Source organism: Rhipicephalus microplus, chromosome 3, assembly GCF_043290135.1.
Source record: "Rhipicephalus microplus isolate Deutch F79 chromosome 3, USDA_Rmic, whole genome shotgun sequence".
NCBI classification, from domain to species: domain Eukaryota; kingdom Metazoa; phylum Arthropoda; class Arachnida; order Ixodida; family Ixodidae; genus Rhipicephalus; species Rhipicephalus microplus.
In genome coordinates this window covers 60,794,144-60,813,852 of record NC_134702.1, presented here as the reverse complement: position 1 = coordinate 60,813,852, position 19,709 = coordinate 60,794,144, and the positions used below count along the sequence as shown (strand labels likewise).

Below are 19,709 nucleotides of genomic sequence, written 5' to 3'. Positions count from 1 at the left end.
AATACACACGAAAAAAATAGTCTAAAATTGGCTTCCTAACACATTGTCACGAGGCAGAAGGAATTCCCTCATAGGCACTGCGCCAACACCAGCGCAGATTCACTATGTTGGCTGGTGACCTTGATCAGGCAGGCCTCTGGGTGTATCCCCTAATTACGAACCAGTTGGAAGGCGTCACTATTAAAACGCACCAATAAAAAAACGTAGGAAAAAACGAAGAAAAGCAGTCACCACATCGAGCTGCATAGTCGACTCGTTTGCACTGGAGAAATATAGCTCGCGGCTATGGCTTTCCCCGCCTTTTTGTCGTCAGAGCGTTGTTTACGGCAACACGTGACCCGCTTGCTGCTGTGGCAGTCGTGCCTGCACGAATGAGAGTTCTTCCTGTGTTTAATAATTACGCTCAAGGCATATATACTCGCGTCATTTCCGCTCCAACAAAACAAGCGGTCGTACGGCGATGGCGTCGTAAAAAGATGTGGCAATTCATGTGGTGGCTGCCGAGCTGCAAGAATAAAAACTTGCTTCCCCATAATCTCCAATATTGAAGCTACAGGGGCAGCCATCGTGCATAGGAAAAAACTTGCATCCCCATATTCTCCAATATTGAACCTACGAGGGCAGCCATCGTGCACAGGAAATTAAAAAAAACGCAGTAAAAGAAAGAATGCTCGTAAATGTTAATTAAAATAAGGTATCGTGTAGGCGTGAGTAATAAATACAAGGAATAAAAGATACTAACTATACGCGGCATCTCGCCTCGATTTAACCGAGACCGAGCTGATTGCGAAAGATGTAGGGGTGGGGGAAATATTTCTCCTCGAAGTTAGTATTGCATGTCGACAACAACACGTACACATACACCCCCAACACGTACACCCCTTCCTCTCGAAAACAAAAATTTCTCACCATGTTCTTCCTACCATTCTCAGCTTTAAGGACACCTCCGTCGAAGACAACGAATGCGCAATTGCAAAGGTACGAGTTTGCATCTCATCTATAATTGCATCCTTCAATTTAGGGCGATAAATGACGGCATATATAGCATTTCTCGGTTCCTTGAACTATTAACGCAAGAGGGTTAAGAAGCCAGTTTCGCAGGAATTCCTGCGTCGGCGTCGGTGTCGTTAATTGTGAACGAAAAATCACCACCTTGTCCGTGACCAATAAATTGATATTGACGCAAATAGAATAATAAAATCAGTGCAGTCGATTAACGGCACTGACTTTTAATCACATTACCTATTGTTCCATAACTAAGTATTACCCTTTTTACAGTCAACCAGTCGAAACCAATATTCTCCGTCCCATGTTCACAAAAAAGTTTATCACGTATGTCTCGCACGAAACAAAGTCGTTAGGGGGTGAAACGGTATGTGCCCCAAGCAAATGCCGCCAGTCGCTATAGAGCTTTACTAAAGATCAGCAGCAGAGCGCATTGGCGGCAAGCACCGATTGAGATTTGAGGATCTTAATTGAGAGAGACTGTAATTTTCCATTCAAATTACCTGAATTACTAATCTGGTGGGGCGTATTGTTTCAGCTGCGTTGGTTAAACTCTTAGTTGCTAGTGGTAGTCGCTACTGATGGCCTGGTGTTTTAGCTATAGTTATTATGTGCGGAGTGCGTAAGCGTCACAAGTACTTGAAACAGGCTACATAGGCATGTAATTGAGCCATCTTGATTAGTGTTTTATTCGTTCTCAACGCCATTCATGCGTAATCGAGCTACAAATTAAGTAACAAACGCAAACTTCGTGAAAAATATCGTTAACGTAATAAAGCTTCTTCGATATTTCGATCAAGTCATATTTTTTGCCTTATTAATATAGGCGTCTGCTGAAATAAATAATACTATCACGCAATTTACATAGCGCGGCCACTGCCGACATAATAGACAGTGGTCGCTATGCTTAACACCAGTTTCAATGTGGCCGCTGACGTGGCAGCAGCGCTGGTGAACTTGAATGATCTGTAGACGATACGGTTGCCCAGGTTTTGCAGCTTGCGCAGGTTGCCGGCCACCCGATTCTTGCAAGTGCCGAAGTAGTAGTAGAGGTTGTTCCTTAGCTTCTTGAGCTGCATGTTGAAGTTAAATTTGTTGAGTACCTCGGAGTCACCGCCACTTTTGCCGACATTATGAACGTATTCAAACAAGTATAGTCCGTCATATGCTCTTAACATTCTCCAAGGCGTCTCTTCGTGGCACTCAAAGTACCATCTAGCTAATAGTATTTCATACCACGTCGTGAAAACAAAAAGTTTTGCAACGAAAACGTTTGCATCGAAGTAACCTTGTTAACTTACAATAACTCGTTGGTTTGACCTGCCAATTCTATTGCAAGAATTTGTGGCACGCTTCAAGAGTCTTCCCTTTCCTTTCGTACCAGCCAACACCCTGAAAGCTACCTCGGAGTGGAGAGGGGGGCTATGAGGATCCGCCCTTTCGTCAGCGCGCGTCATGAAATTGAGCACTCTTTTTGTTTTAGCACGCGTGTTTTTTTTTTGTTCCCAGTGCGGGCTTGCACTCACACTTTTGGTGAGTTCTAGCGCGACGCAGGTCACTGCAACGCACGAGGGAGCAGGAAGCAGCAATTTTTATCTGATTTTACAATTATTTGTAATTGACAGGCCACATGCCGGGCGACGATGTTTGGTTCACGTGTTTGAATGGGCCTCCACCACCGACGAGGAGCTTTTTTGGGCCACGCTAAAAAAGTGTTGCAGGGGTCTTTCAAGGTATCTGCTCTGATAATAAAGAGATTACTTTTTTCTGATATTCGTCGAATCCTTGATGTTTCACTGAATCAGCTAGAAAACTCAAAAGTTTCACGTTCTTTTTTTTTCTGCACGTTCCACACTTCACTATCATAGAAGAAAGAGAAAAAAATAAAAGGAAGTGACAGGGAGGTTGACTTTGAAAAACTGGTTTGCTACCCTGTATAGGGTTGGGAAAATAAGGGTAGAAAGAAGATAGAGATAGACTGCAATACAAGATTGCATAAGGAAGCATAGGCGTTAAGTTTTGTTTTAGCTTTAGGACTAGATATTAGTCGGTCATATCTTTTGAAGCTCTCCTTTACTGTAGCGATTGGCAAAAGCTGTCTACGCCAAATAAGTCAGTTTCACCACAAGCGTGAGGCGATGAATGGAATGTTATAGATAGTAAATCCAGCAACTAACTCATATATATTTCAATTTTCACGCAGCTCAACAAAGCTCTGGTTCAACGAAACCCGGCTACTCCTGTGGCCAAAGTGATTTTTGTGCTTTGAATCCTCTAAAGATGACGCGTTGACAGCACAGCGAGTTTACGAGCTCTCTTGTGAAGGCTGCTCGAGATAGAACTCGCTACCGCGTCCATATACGAGCAAAGTTCGCAGGCACTGCTCTAGCGACGCAAACCCTCCCCTCCCCCCCCCCCCCCACCCCGATGCGTTTTTTTTTCTGCTTCAGTGAGTGAGTGAAAACATTTATTGAAAAAAAAAAGGAGGAGAGGTGCAGCTTTTTAGATGCTTCTTAGTGGGGGGAGTCTTTATTCTGGGACCCCAATGGTGACACTTGCTAATTCAGCCCTCTGGACTAGGGTCCTTTGTGCTTGAAGGTCCGAGCAACCCAGCAGGGTCGCCTCCCACTCCTCTCTGGTTGGGTTAGGGTTGGTGAGAAGAGCTGAATTGAGCTGGCAAGCCCAAACGATTTGGTAGGTGTCAGCCACCTGCTCACACTGTTGGCACTTGCCGGTGAAGGAGGAATCAAAATGTTGCATGATTGCCGGGCACAATAAAGTATTGATGAAATGTCTCAGCAAGATGCGTTCATTAGCCTTCCTCAGCCCCTTTTCAGGAGGTGGGTATTGACGATGCTGATCCCTGTAATAGGTCATAATATCTTTGAATGTGAGCAGATATCTGCCTTTGGGTTGCATGCACTCAGGATCTAAGCGGGATGCCCGGTGAACGAGTTCTCGTTCTGCTTGTGGCATCATCGACCGAAGGCCTCGCACGTGGGACGATTTAGTCGATCGCACCCATCGTTTGACGGCGATGGCTGGTTGTTAACATCTTTGCTTCAGCCACTTTCGTCCCAGGCGTTTGCATGCTTTTACTTGCACGCAGAACATATGATATGCGAGGCGATATTACTAATTTGCACTTTATACGAAGCACAACGGTGACGCCAAGCGCACGCTAGAAGAGTCCATGACAGTTATGTGAATAATTAAGTAATGAAGTCATTGCAGAGAGTAGGTAAGAGATGACCTTTTGTGTCGCAATAGTGCTTTAATAGGTTCCGCTGTTCGGTGAGAAACAAGTTCATTTTTACGATGTGTTGATGTATTTTTGAACACTTAACTAGCACACTTCGTAGAACTCACCAAAATGATCAGTTGATGAACGCAGCCATAATTTGTGTGGTCCAGGGAAACATGACAATGGTCACATAGTTGTTTGTAGGTTTGTGAGTAATCGAGGCAACCGGGGAGGTAGAATTATTAGACGTGTACGCGTGGTGGGTTACGGCTGTACCCAAGGGGAAACAGAGGCTAAAAAGGCAGGCGAATAATAATATCTCGCCTGCATCTCGCCAATGGAGACGACGTTGTCGAAGACCACCACGAGAGCCTTGCCGGTGCACGGCGGGAAAGTGAGCGAGCCCAAGTAGAGGTAGTAGTTGGACGTCGAGTTCGGGAGCAGGAAGGCCATGGGAATCAACGTCTCGGTCGTGTTGCCTCGCGTGGTCATGTGCTCGGTGGCGTTGATGAGTATGTCTAGGAAGGGATTGGACGCCTCCTTTTTCTAAAGACCAGAGGTGTTCGAGGTGGCAAAATCACTTTCTGCGATGCGCAACTGATGCAGTGACAGCTATAAACTTCATTTGCAAAAAAAAAAGAAAGAAAAAGAGACACTGTCGCAGAGAAAGGTTTTGAATAAAAAAAAGTGTCTTTTGCACATAGTGGCGTCATTTGAAATTGAATACAGCAACAAACATTACTCATGTACGGTCAAAAAATGTTTTTTCTACTTCATGAATGGTTCTGAACGGGCAGTGCTCCCGAATACAGTAAGAGCCAAAATAAGGAACAGAACCTTGCGTGGATATTGTTTCGATAAGCCAAATGTTGTATTGCCCTGGAAGCTTCAGTTTGCTCTAAGGCACGTAGTCTTCAAACAAATCTTCTTTCAGACACCGCTACTTTGTACGCACCAAATCCGGAGCACCAGATACATCGAAGCACTGGTCCCGTTGAGCACTGGTCGCGCGTCCATTTTTGACTGTCACCAATGCGCGGCTCATGTTTACCGATGTCCATACCTGCTGCGCATGTAAACATGCACAGAATATGCCCCATTGTGAATCCAGATACACGTCTGCTTGTATTGTCATTATTACGTAAAAGAGGCTAACGTGCTGCTGCTGGACAATTCATTATTTCACATGTTTGCAACCACAATCGTGTGACTGACCCAAAGAAGTCCCTTTGCGACCAAGGCTAACACTTTCGATAAGTCGCTTAGATTTAACTTGATCACACAACCGGTGCTAGTTACAGCTGTGAACGAGTTTAGGTTTGTGCTGTTAATCATTCATGCGCTACATGCAGCTGTAAAAGCAACACTCACTCGGATCCATGAAAAATATTGAATGTCTACGTGCGTAAATCGAGAAACTCGACTGCACGCATGCAGATAATATGGGAATATTATCGGTGTCCTAGCTTTGATAGCAAACTTCGTAAACCACAGCTTCGAAATATTTTCATTCTTGATGCGTATTTTCGTGAAACACTGAATCGATTTCGCTCCGACAGGTGTGTAGAGAGTCATGCCATCTCGAACCCGTGGTGTGTTTTCTTCGAGCGTCTGCGGCATCGGCTTTGCTGCAGCGACCCCACAAGTTAAAGATTTTAGTCTTTAATGGCCCCATTTTGACTGTAGTGGGGCGTGGTTGCGCTGAAAAATGGGCTCTCACCTGAAAGAGAATGACGAATATGGCCAACCCTTTGTCACGCCGAAGGCAGTCGGTAGGTGTTGGCTTTTCGCACGACATCAGAAGCTGGAGCTGAGGAAACCGAAACGGTGTAGATAAACGCATATTTGTGTGCCTATATGGTTGTTACAAATCTGATGCGGTTATTTTTTGACGTGCCAATTTTCATGAATTCTAGTGATGTGTCATACAATAAAGCTATTTGCTTAAGATAAACAGGATAGTCGCCCTCATATGTTACTATATTCACCGGACAGAATGTGCTCCAAACTGCCCAAGAAACGTCTCGCCAAGATTGTAGCAGGTTTTGAAGACGGATTTCTTGTATCTTGAGTCTTGACAAGCCTTAACGTACCTTCAACGTTCACGCTTGATCTCCAAGGAGTGACTCATTTTTATCGATTTGTGCGTTCTTCCATGCTTACAAGCCTTCAAAATTGCGCGCGTGACCGTTTTCGACTTTGTCATTATATACACACAAAAAGTGAATAGTAATGCCGTTCATTGCCCAAAAAGTGGCCTCTTGGGAAGAGCTTAACGTTGGTTTGCGACTACTCGGTGCAACTTACTTCAGTACCATGACCATACGAGCTTTGAGTACCAAAAATTATAAAGTTGTGGGGTAAAAACACAAGCCGCGTGGATCACAGCTCAATGTTTAGTTCCCACGTAAAGCAACAGTATTCAGAATTAGAGCTACCTTAATCTAGACCGGATTCTTCTTACGTGTCGTCAAATTCTCCTACAGCGTTCTCAACGCATTACAACAAAGTCAAAGGGTTGCACTACAGCTCCATGTGTCCGGTCAAACACAAGTGACGGAAAGGGCCAATGAATGTTTTCGAGTCGCACAATCAATCCGACAGCAGTTCAACAACTAGCACGTAAGAGGACGGTCGGAGCGAAACTAGAACAAATCTGATCAACACTCCACTTGAGATCAAATTTTATATTGCGTAGCATAGATTCCCGTAATCTCGAAAGTTTCAAGTGCTAATGGCTTAACGTTGTCAGAAATTTATCTGGAAGCATGGTATCGTGTATTTACTGATATTTAATGTTCTACCTGTCCTTGTGGGTTAATGTGGTGAAACTGGGCTGATAAGTCAAAACGACGTAGCCCATCCCGCCCCGCCCTCTGGCTACGGCGTGGTTACACGAAATTCAGTTGACGTACCTCGGCGTCGAAGTAGCGGCCATCGAGCGTGTGCTCCGAGCCGCGCTGGCTCGTCTCGTTGCCGAAGCGGAAGACGCCCTTGGACAGCGTGTAGCGAGCGGGCAGCGGGCCACCGTAGGATTCGAGATGCGGATGCTCCGGCGTGATGTAAACTGCGTTGTGTTAAAAGAAAAAAAAATATTGCTTGAAAGCACATATAAAACTTGCGCTATATCTGTGCTTATAATTGCGAAACATTGTCTGGGATTGTACGCCACACAAACGAGACCTCTCCAGAAGCTCTAGCCGCTTAGTACTATGCCTAAATACACGCACTCATTTGGCCTGTGTGTCCCCCATGATGATCGAGTGGCTTTTACTTTTTATGTATTATTTGTTTAGTTATTTTATTACATGTTGCCTATAATTACAACGGACACGTTGGGAATTTTAAGGAAAGGGGAGAAGGGAGAGTTCGTTACACACGTGGATATATATATATATATATATTATATATATATATATATATTATATATATATATATATATATATATATATATATAAATATATGTATTTATATATATATATATATATTTATATATAGGCAGGCATGGTGGTTGAGTGGCCGTAGCGTTGCATGTAGTCCAGTAGATCCTCCGTGAGCGGTCACAACGTGGTTTATTTCGACGTTTCGGCCTAGAGTCTGGCCTTCATCAGGATCATCACCAATCCTGATGAAGGCCAGACTCTAGGCCGAAACGTCGAAATAAACCACGTTGTGACCGCTCACGGAGGATCTACAGGACTATATATATATATATATATATATATATATATATATATATATATATATATATATATATATATATATATATATATATTAAAATAGAGGTGTTGTACGTCGAGAAACGTTCAGACGCAGCTTGGCAAAATGAGCTTTAACAGGCAGGTCTGGCTAATGGCGAACGGCGTGCGCGAGCTACCACTGCAGCCACCGATCATCGTCGTCTTCTTCATTGCCAGCAGAGCGTCCGTTATTTAGATTCATTAATTCATTACAATTACTCCCCGCGAAATAAGGAGCCATCCTGGCGGCCTATGGACAAGTAAACACGGGAGGGTCGTAGCAGGGCTTAAGTCTCGAGACGTGGACAATTTCCTGGCCACGACGACGTTGGTCAGAAGATGGTTCCAGTGGCTCGATGAGGTAATTCACCGGTGACGTTTTTGTAGCACACGATATGGGCCGTGATACTTGGGGACCAACTTGGTAGAAAGGCCAGGTGTAGCCGAAGGGACATGCAGCCAGACGAGTGAACCTGGATTGTAGGAAGTAGTGTTATTTGATGCGTCATGGTGGTGTTTTTGGCGTCCTTGGTCTTGAGTTGTGAATGATCTTGCAAGTTGGCGGCATTCTTCAGCGTATGTAGCGGCTTGAGACAAAGTCGTGGACTCTGAGGAGTCAGGTTTGTACGAAAGGATGGTGTCCATAGTGCAAGAAGGTTCGCGTCCGTAAAGGAGGAAAAAAGGAGAGAACCCAGTAGTGCTTTGAATGGCGGTATTATAAGCGAACGTGATAAACGGGAGCACTCGGTCCCAATTGGAGTGGTCTGACGAGATATACATAGACAGCATGTCACCAAGGGTGCGGTTGAAGCGCTCTGTCATTCCATTGGTCTGGGGATGATAGGCGCTTGTAGTGCGGTGAACGACGTGGCACTCACGCAGCAATGCTGTGATGACGTCTGACAAGAATACGCGACCACGATCACTCAGTAACTCCCGAGGTGCTCCATGCCGTAATACGATGTTGTGAAGAACGAAAGTCGCAACGTCCTTTGCTGTAGACGAGGGAAGGGATGAAGTTTCGGCATACCGTGTGAGATGGTCGACGGCAACTATGATCCAGCGGTTACCGTCAGCGGTGTTGGGAAGGGGACCGTAGATATCGATGCCGACGCGGTCGAATGGTCGGGACGGGCATGGTAAGGGTAGCAAGGTACCGCTGGCGTGACAAGGGGGAGTTTTTCGTCTCTGGCACGTCGAGCAGGCCCGAACGTATTGTCGTATAAAACGATACATGCCACGCCAGTAATATCGGAGACGTATGCGAGAATAAGTCTTCAAGAAACCTGCGTGGCCACATTGGGGGTCGTCATGAAACGTGGAACAAATTTCGGATCGCAGATGACGTGGAATCACGAGTAGCCACTGACGTCCACCGGGTGCGTAGTTGCGTCGGTACAGCACGTCGTCGCGAGTGGCGAAGTGCTCGACTTGCCGACGCAATGTGCGAGAAGGGGGGGAAGCCGTGTGCCCAGCCAGGATGTCTAGAATCGAAGCAACCCAAGGGTCCTTGCGTTGCTCAGATGGCATCTCGGCGATGGTGACGGCAGTGGCATCACAGGTTAGACTTTCGCAGCAGTCCGGGTCAGGGGGTAGCGGCGAACGGGATAGGGCGTCTGCGTCCGAATGTTTCCGGCCGGAGCGATAGACCACGCGAATATTATATTCTTGGAGGCGTAATGCCCATCGGGCGAGGCGACCGCTTGGATCCTTCAGTGACGATAACCAGCAGAGGGCGTGGTGGTCAGTCACGACGTCAAAAGGGCGCCCGTACACGTAAGGTCGAAATTTCTCTATCGCCCAAATAATGGCGAGACATTCCTTTTCAGTGACTGAATAGTTGGTTTCGGCTTTGCTAAGAGTTCGGCTTGCGTAGGCAACCACGTACTCTTGGAAGCCGTCTTTCTTCTGTGCAAGAATAGCGCCTAGCCCGACACCACTAGCGTCGGTGTGGATCTCTGTGGGTGCCGATGGGTCGTAGTGTCGCAGAATAGGCGGCGACGTGAGGAGGCGGCGCAGTTCATTGAAAGAATCGTCACAGGTGGCAGACCAGGCGGAAAGGTCTCTAGAGCCGGCGAGGAGCTTGGTCAAAGGAGCGATGATCGTCGCGAAATTGCGGACGAAGCGCCGGAAGTAAGAGCAAAGGCCTATAAAGCTTCGGAGCTCTTTTATGGTGGTCGGTTTGGGAAACGCTGAAACGGCTGTAAGTTTGGCAGGGTCAGGAAGAATGCCGTCTTTTGAAACCACGTGGCCAAGGATCGTAAGCTTTCGAGCAGCGAAATGGCCCTTCTTCAGATTCAGTTGCAGCCCCGCGGCAGAAATACACGCGAGTACTTTCTCGAGGCGGGTTAAATGGGTTGCGAAATCGGTTGAAAAGACGACAATGTCATCTAAATAACAAAGGCAAACGTTCCATTTGAGGCCTCGAAGGATAGAGTCCATCATCCGCTCGAAAGTAGCTGGTGCGTTCCAGAGGCCGAAGGGCATGACTGTGAATTCGTAAAGCCCGTCGGGCGTGATGAAAGCAGTTTTTTCACGATCGGCCTCTGCCATGGGTACCTGCCAGTATCCAGAGCGCAGATCTAAAGAAGAGAAAAATTCGGCTCCCTGTAGGCAGTCCAAGGCATCGTCAATGCGTGGCAGCGGATAGACATCCTTGCGCGTGATTCGGTTGAGACGCCGGTAGTCCACGCAAAACCTGATAGATCCGTCCTTCTTCTTCACCAACACAACTGGAGAGGCCCAGAGACTGCGTGACGGTTCGATTATGCCACGTGTCAGCATGTCGTCAACCTGTTCATTGATGGCACGGCGTTCGGTAGTCGACACACGATATGGACGCTGCCATATTGGCGTCTCTTGACTGGTATCTATACGGTGAACAACAGATGACGCTCGACCTAAGGAAGGCTGATTGTGGTCAAACGAGGCCCGAAAACGCTGTAGGAGCTTGATCAGATGTTCTTGCTGCCCAGGGGTGAGGTTACAATCAATGGACTTGCGGAATACATCTATAGGTTCATTAGCGTCCGTTGCGGGTGTAATGGCACAAGTCGGTAAAAATGGCTTGTCTGGATAGATCGGGTCTTCGAAAATACAATTTAAGGTCTCGAGGCTTCCCAGACACTCGCCGCGTAGCAGGATGTACGGACATGCAGAAACGTTGCACGCATAAAGTACCGCCGAACCATCGGAAAAGTTGATGACGGCACACGGGAGGACGATGGTTCGGTGTTGCCATAGCTATAGTTGGCTGGAACAGGAGCGTCGAGTTAGTGGCAGCAGGAGAAAACACAGGCACTAGGACGGCGGACAACGGCGCGATGCGGACGTCAGCTGCGGCAAACACTTTGGAGGGACTGTGGTGGTCGATATCAAGACACGGATTCGTCAACGTGAGTTCAGCACGAGCGCAGTCGACGAGGGCCTGATGGGTAGAAAGGAAATCCCATCCTAGTATGACGTCGTAAGATGAACGTGGGAGAACAACAAAGTTGATGGCATACCAAACATCTTGAATAAGAAAGCGTGCTGTGCACTGAGCTGTCGGCGTGATGAAATGGGAGGTGGCTGTACGCAGAGCAAGATTCGTAAGCGGCGTTGTAACTTTTCTCAAATCGCGACACAGTTTTTCACTAATTAGAGAAACGACGGCGCCTGTGTCGACAAGTGCACGTACAGCAACACCTTCTACTAGCACATCAATTTCGTTGGTCGGACAAAGAGGAGGTCTTAGAAAGTTCGACGACGACGCAGTTCTTGCCTCCGGAACTGCGGCTGTCAGTTTTCCTCTCGAGCGGGGCTCGTGCGCCGAAGCATCGGGGAGACAGATCGGCGACGGGGCGGTAATGACCGGCGAGAATCGACGGGGCGTCGTGGGGACAATGAGTCGGTAATAGGAGAAGATGGTCGCCGGGGATTCTGGGCAGCCTGGTAATTTGCAGAATTCCCGTGGTCTGGAGGCTGGAAGTTACGACGGGGACAGTAGCGTGCTATATGTCCCACGAAACCACATGCGAAACATATGGGCCGATTATCCAAGGTGCGCCATGGGTTAACGACAGAAGGTGCAGGGGGCGAAACGGGATGGGGTGCCGTGTCTGTAGGCAGCGTCGTAGGATAGGAGGACCCGGTGCCCCTGTATGCGCCAGAGACAGGTGGGGCTGGGGGTCTAGCAACGACGGCAGCGTAGGTCAGCGGCGTAGGGACAGATGGCGATGGAGGCAGTGCCTGCGTGACCTGTGTCTCAATGACCTGGCGTAGACGTGGGTCTAACGATGTCACTGGCGCGGATGCTTCGGCCACAAGAGAAAGCTGACGCGCAACTTCTTCACGAAAGAACTGTTTGATGTGGGGCAGTAAGGCGGTGTGATCAGCAGCGACATCGTGCACGAGGGCGGAAACTTCAGCCGTATCTTCAGCGGCCCTGCGCGTCGAGACACGCTGCTTACGCAACTCGTCGTACTCCTGACAGAGCTGGACAATATCGGTGATGGTCTGTGGATTCCTAGCGACGAGCATCTGGAAGGTATCGTCGTCAACTCCTTTGATGATGTGCTTGATTTTGTCGCGTTCGGTTAGAGATTCATCGACGCGCTTGCAAAGAGACAAGACATCTTCAATGTAACTTGTAAAGGTCTCGTCCCTGCGCTGGATTCGACTACGGAGACGCTGTTCCGCGCGAAGCCGGCGCACGGCGGGACGACCGAAGACCGCGGCGATGGTGGTCTTGAAGGCGGACGAGGTTGTGATTTCGCCTTCGTGGTTCTTGAACCAGAGGCTGGCCACATCATCGAGGTAAAAGCGCACGTTTGTGAGCTGGTCGCAGGCGTTCCACTTGTTGGAAGCGCTTACGATTTCGTACTCGACGAGCCAGTACTCGACGTCTTGTTCGTCGTTGCCGCGAAAAATTGGTGGGTCGCGTTGCCGAGGCACGAGAGTACAGTAGACTGTCGTTGGTAAGGCAGCTTGAGAAGGGCCAGGAGCAGTCATGGTGAACGGTGAGGGTAGCGTGCGATTGCGAAGTTCCAGGTTGATGGGAACCCCGGCACCTCCACCACTTAAAATAGAGGTGTTGTACGTCGAGAAGCGTTCAGACGCAGCTTGGCAAAATGAGCTTTAACAGGCAGGTCTGGCTAATGGCGAACGGCGTGCGCGAGCTACCACTGCAGCCACCGATCATCGTCGTCTTCTTCATTGCCAGCAGAGCGTCCGTTATTTAGATTCATTAATTCATTACAATATATACAAAATGCCACTAAGCACAATGAAAACCATCAAACTAGAATATACAGGCGTTGTAGTAAAAGAGACAACACAATACAAATTATTACCTGCAATTAGAAAGACATTCGAACTAATATTTAAATATGCTTACAGACATTCCTCTATGGCACAAGAAGCTTGAGCAGATACTCTTTGATCGGCAAACAGATTCGATACTTTTCGGTGATTGACTGCTGACCCGCAGGTCATGGGATCAAATCCCGGTGGCCGCAATGGAGGCGAAGTAAGTGCTAGAGGCCCGTCAACGTGGATTTAGGTATACGTTAAAGAACCCCGCTGGTGGAAATTTCGAAAACCCTCTAAAACGTGGCGTCTTTCACCATCATTTAGTGGTTTTGGGGCGCAAAACACCAACGATTATGACATATTTACCTCTGTAGTTGCGCTAATTCAGAGGGTAACGATGCACGTGCGCATGCAAAATCTTCAAGGAATCTATAGAGTTGCATTAGGTCCCACCGTAGAATACATTTATTGCTGTACTGTATTAAAAAATAGTCTGCATTGGTGTATAAGTGGCCAGGGGGCCCAGTTGCAGAACGGAAGGTCGCGGGTTCTATACCGGCCACGGCGTTCGCACTTCAATGAAGGTGAAATTGTGGAGGCCTGTGCATGTTGAAGAGCACCACCAGATGGTGCAAAGTTCCGGACCCTTTCACTACGGTGTCTCTGATAATCATATTGCGGTTTTGAGACGCAAAACACCACTTATAATAATAATAATAATAATAATAATAATAATAATAATAATAATAATAATAATAATAATAATAATAATAATAATAATAATAATAATAATGTTGTCGTAAATAATAGGTACACGACAAGACCAGTGGTTAATACGTTTCTATATCGATATACTTAGGAGAGTTGCAGTGCTCGGTGCGAGAATTCATCCCTTCGCCCGCTCTCGGCACACACTTACGGGCGTGTCCTCCGTTTTCAACCTTGAAGCGAAACGGCACGTTGTAGCCGAGGAATGCAATGGGTCCGAAGCTCTTGAAGCTGGTCTGCAAGAAGTTGATGTTGACGGGCGACTGGCCAGGATTGCCGCACGCCTTCTCGAAGTGTGGCCACGCGTCCTGATCTGGGGAAAGGGGGCAACCATATCTCAACATCCGCGCTCATTCAGTGCAACTACCGCAGTACAATGACACATGAATACCTTACGCCATCCTATCACCAAATCTTGTTGCAGCCAATGAAATAAAACTGCAGAAACAAATTTTTTTTGCAGTGTTCTCGTTGCCATTGAGGTGCTCGTCATTTTAAAGAATGGTGTCATGGTACAGCTTAACAAACCAATAGAAATGAGTTAAAAAATCTACTAATAAAGAAAGTTGCCGTGTAGAAAACGGGACTATATTTGATTAATTTATTTACCTTTTTATCTTATTCTTTACCACTGCACCCATAGCGCTTATGGGCATTGAAGTGAGGCAGGGGGGGGGGGGGCGGGAAAAGAATACATTGTTTCGATACGTAACAAAGATTATAGTACGCATATAATCCAGTTCCTTAGAGCCCATCGGGTACGTGGTTACAGGTATTTAAACTATCCGACTCCAATAAGTGGTATTCGATGTTCATTTCTATCAGCCTATCTATGAAATAATTGATACGTTATGGAAGATTGATTTGCACAATTATTTACTAGTAGCAGCCCTCGAAACAAGGGGCCTCATAAAACGTATTAGTCAGCGAAAGTCGTTGTAAACATTTTCAAGTTTTTTTCAACTTACTTTAGAATACTGGATAGCAATCTTTTATGTTATTCATCGTATGTGAAAAGTAATTGTGTTGCGAACACATTTCACTATAGCCCCGCCGTGGTGGTCTAGTGGCTAAGGTACTCGGCTGCTGACCCGCACGTCGCGGGATCGAATCCCGGCTGCGGCGGCTGCATTTCCGATGGAGGCGGAAATGTTGTAGGCCCGTGTACTCAGATTTGGGTGCACGTTAAAGAACCCCGGGTGGTCGAAATTTCCGGAACCCTCCACTGCGGCGTCTCTCATAATCATATGGTGGTTTTGGGACATTAAACCCCACATATCAATCAATCACATTTCACTATAAACTGGTAAATGTGCGGTGTATGCTGATTTTGCAGAATAAACAATTCTCAATAGTGACTTCAGTCTACACTTTTGAACGTTACACGGCTTGACAGAGTAATGGACATTCTGATAAACTGTGGAGCTTACGTGGCCTGGTCTATACTTTTCTAACTTGCGATCCAAACCGTGTGGTGGCGAGAAAGCTATAATGGGGCCGCACTTATAGACCTCAGTAAACAAAGAAAACTATATTACAGGAAAATTACGACACCATTGAGCACACTTACTTTCTGAAAAATTGGGGTCCATATTGGTAACGTTGCCACAATACGGCGACTTGTAGGCCCACCTACCACCGTCGCAGTACTCGCGCCCTGCAAAAAAAAAAGTCAACAACATTGCTAGAATGCGTCGTACTTTTCCTTTAGCTTGTTTTCATTTTTTTTACTGTTGTTCAAGTACCATGCATTCAGTCAAATCTCCCAGTCTGCTAACCTACTTACATATTCTTTACACTATTGAATTCCAAAACTGCCAAGCATATCCAGGGTGTCTCATACGTTTGTAATTATGGTAATGAACCAATGTGTTACAGCGGCAAATCATCGATGCTCGTGGAAGCTATTGGCGGAATCGTGATGTCATTGTGTGAAGTAAGCGTGTAGGTATCTATAAATGCGTAGAGTGGACTTAGCGGTTGTACAGACAAAAAACTGGCAGATCCCACGCACAGTGGGAATCGATGACATGCGAAGCACAAATGAGAAATGTTGATATGCCACTTTAAAATCTGCTCAACGTTACGAGGTAGAGGAAAATGATGCCGTACATGACATCCGTGTCATGATTATCATGCTTGGATGTGTCGTTTGCCGACACATTCGTTTTGTCCGAATGTGTTTTTCACTGTTCGTTTTTTGTTTATATAAGTTGGGCAATGAGCATTGTACTTATTTTCTCTGATTTTGCTCCTGCCTGTCCGACGTGTAAGTCCGGGGTGAAGGCCTCGTTAGGAGACATACGAGTCTCCTTTTGCCTTGCCTCGTGGACATATTTCATGTCATGTAACTATGTCCGAAATAAGCTGAAACTGATACCTTCCTTATCTATTCAGGTCACGTGATACCGAAAATTTTGTACATGTGGAGCTGGCAAAACGGCCGCGAGCACGCTATGAGCGTAGTATGTTGTCATGTTTTTATATGACATGCGTGTCGGGATTATCATGTTTGCACCAGTCATATATTTCGTCATCCATTGACGTAACGTAACACCAAATTTGGAATATCTGGAGCTAGCAAAACGGCCGCGAGCGCATCATGAAAGGCCCAACATACTTCAATGAAGCGTTGACGCGCACGCACGCTGGGCACAGCGACGCTACGTTAGCAAAACGCCAGCTCTTTAATGTCTGACGCCAGGCGCGACCAGCGTCTGTCGGCACAGCCCGATGGTAACCTGCGCAAAATGTGACATGCTGCATTTCGCGCCGATGCGTTACCCAGACAACACTGCGTCTCCCTCTTTTCGTGACGGAGGGACGCCGGACGCGCTGAAACGCGCATGCGTCAAAACAACGCAGCGCGGCGTACGCCTGCGAGTATATGACTGGACCGGCGCCTTGCGTGGGAACGCCGGTGTGACGCGACGAAATGAACGCTGGCGAGCACGCGCACCACGTCACGTCGAAATGTATTGGCGCCTTGACTGTGGCAAGTAGTCATGTTTACACATGACACGCATCTCATGATTATCATGTTTGCACCAGTCACATACCTTCGTCATCTATTGGCGTCACGTAATACCAAATTTGGCATGTGTGAAGCTTGCGAAACGGCCGGGAGCGCATCATGAATGTGGCATGTAGTCATGTCGTTACATGACACACGTGTCCAGATTATATTGTTTGGATGTGTCAATTACCTATGTCGTCCGTTCGCGTCGCGTGATACCGAATTTGGTACATGTAAAGCTAGCGAAACAGCTGCGAGCGCATCACGAGCGTAGCATGTAGTCATGTTGTTACATGACACGCATCTCACGTATCATGTTTGCACTAGCATTATACCTTCGTCATCCATTCACGTCCCGTAATACCAAATTTGGTATAAGTTACGCTAGTGAAATGGGCGCGAGTGCATCATGAGTGTGGCATGTAGTCATGCTGTCGTTACATGACACATATGCCATGATTTTCATGTTAGGGTCTGTCGCTTGTGTTCAGCATGCAACCGTGCCATACCATACGAGTTTTGCAACAATGCATGTGATAGAAACCACCGCAAGAGCTTCGGGACCATGAAATGTAAATCATAATATTCATGACATACATGTCAAGTTTTTCACGTTATGACTAGTCAAATATGTTCCTCATACAGTCATGTCATGCCATATCAAGCTTGGTATCGATACCATTCTCGAAACGGCCAGGAGAGCTAAAAGTCATTGGCGGATAGATAGATAGATAGATAGATAGATAGATAGATAGATAGATAGATAGATAGATAGATAGATAAATAGATAGATAGATAGATAGATAGATAGATAGATAGATAGATAGATAGATAGATAGATAGATAGATAGATAGATAGATAGATAGATAGATAGATAGATAGATAGATAGATAGATAGATAGATAGATAGATAGATAGATAGATAGATAGATAGATAGATAGATAGATAGATAGATACGCTCAACGTCGCCGAAGTTCACTAAGAAATGCTTCACATTTAAGAACGTACACGTGCACGCATGTTTGTATTGAGCCGCCATATGCTATGTACCACACCAAGAGACCTCTTCTAGTGGCAGTAATACAACAGCAAATACCAATAAATGTTTTTCTTTCTTTTCACGCACCTATACAACGGAGGTTTTAGGTAAGTCAGATCCTAGAGATCACCAAGCTACGCTTTCAGCACTGCTCGTATACGCCAGTATATTTAAAAGGCATCGAGCCATACACCTTCAGCCTGACCCCGACATTCAGCAATGCGCCTTAGCCTCAAGCTATGACGTCTCGTGAACACTTGCCGTCATCATGAAGGGAAGGTACCTGAGGATACTAAATTAAGCTTCGTCATGTCAGGCATTCACACTTATTTTTCTTTTATTTGAATTTCGAAATTTATGTCACGGTTTCGACTTCAGGCGCATTTCTCTATAAAACGGTAATTCTTCCTGTCGCTCACAATGCCTGGCCTTAGGGATAATCATTCTTTTCCTCGAGCGTACCTAGTTTAATGTACCAAGATTTATTAGCAGTTCTGATGTTGATTGCTGCTCAACCTTTATGACTATATGACACCGCACACAATGCACCGAGCATTACACACTGTTAGTGCTTGTTTAAACTTACGGCGGCTACAAAGTTTTGTGTTTCTCTAAAGTTACGATGATGAGAAGATTGATTGATTGATATGTGGAGTTTGACGTCCCAAAACCACCATATGATTATGAGAGACGCCGTAGTGGGGGGCTCAGGAAATTTCGACCACCTGGGGTTCTTCAACATGCACTCAAATCTGAGCACACAGGCCTTCAACATTTCCGCCTCCATCGGAAATGCAGCCGCCGCAGCCGGGATTCAATCCCGCAACCTGCGGGTCAGCAGCCGAGTATATAAGACACTAGAGCAGCGCGGCAGCGCTCCTCTCAAATTACGAACAGTGTTCAAATAATCGTGGAAAGTAGCAATTTAAAATCATCTAGTTTCCGCTAGAGGATTCGATTTCTCTAGGATAGCTCTTTTCTTGTCTTTCAGTCAATAAGAAGCTCAACCAACACATTAAAACATTAACTGTATGTAACATGTAACATGTATGTGGGTTGCGACTACGTGATAATGGTCTTTATGAAAGTATTGAAGGTTTTACAACGGCATCTGTATCCTTGCCGAACAAAAGGGGCAGCAGTTGAAAGACGCGATGCGCTGCCTTAGTGGTAGGGAGCGGGGTATCCAAATTCCCCTAAAAAAACTTTAAAGTTGAAATACCTATACTAAATACTCGCAAACGTGCATACAAAAGCACAAACATACGTAAAGGGTGGTTGTTTCCTGCCCCCTCCCCACGCAAATAAATTGCCGGATACGCCCCTTATGCGGCACTGCATTTGCGAGTGGTAGCCTATAGTCGCACATAATGAGCGGTGCCACTTGACACATGCACTCACATCCTGCCACCGGGATGCTGTCCGCCAGGGAGCGGTGCACGCCGAATCTGTGGTATAGACCACTGCCGTGCGCTGTGCCTGGCATGTACGCGCAGACCAGCCAGGTGGTCACCAGCGCTGGACACGCTGGCAGGCCTCGCCTCTGATATGCAAGCCCTTCTGGAATAGACATATCGTGACGTGAGATATCTGCAAAATGTCA

At 46.5% G+C, this 19,709-nt stretch overlaps 1 protein-coding gene across 1 annotated transcript; it reads right to left on the bottom strand.

Moving 5' to 3' along the window:
• Nucleotides 1-1,865: 1,865 nt before the first annotated feature.
• LOC119161337 (carbonic anhydrase 1-like) lies at nt 1,866-19,679 on the bottom strand. Its single transcript, XM_075887862.1, has 7 exons — nt 19,508-19,679; nt 15,620-15,706; nt 14,201-14,362; nt 7,165-7,316; nt 5,970-6,059; nt 4,574-4,795; nt 1,866-2,078 (listed from the first exon to the last, which is right to left on the bottom strand). Exons 1-7 carry the CDS (start codon nt 19,677-19,679, stop codon nt 1,866-1,868), a joined length of 1,098 nt encoding a protein of 365 aa, XP_075743977.1.
• Between the last annotated feature and the right edge of the window lie 30 nt (nt 19,680-19,709).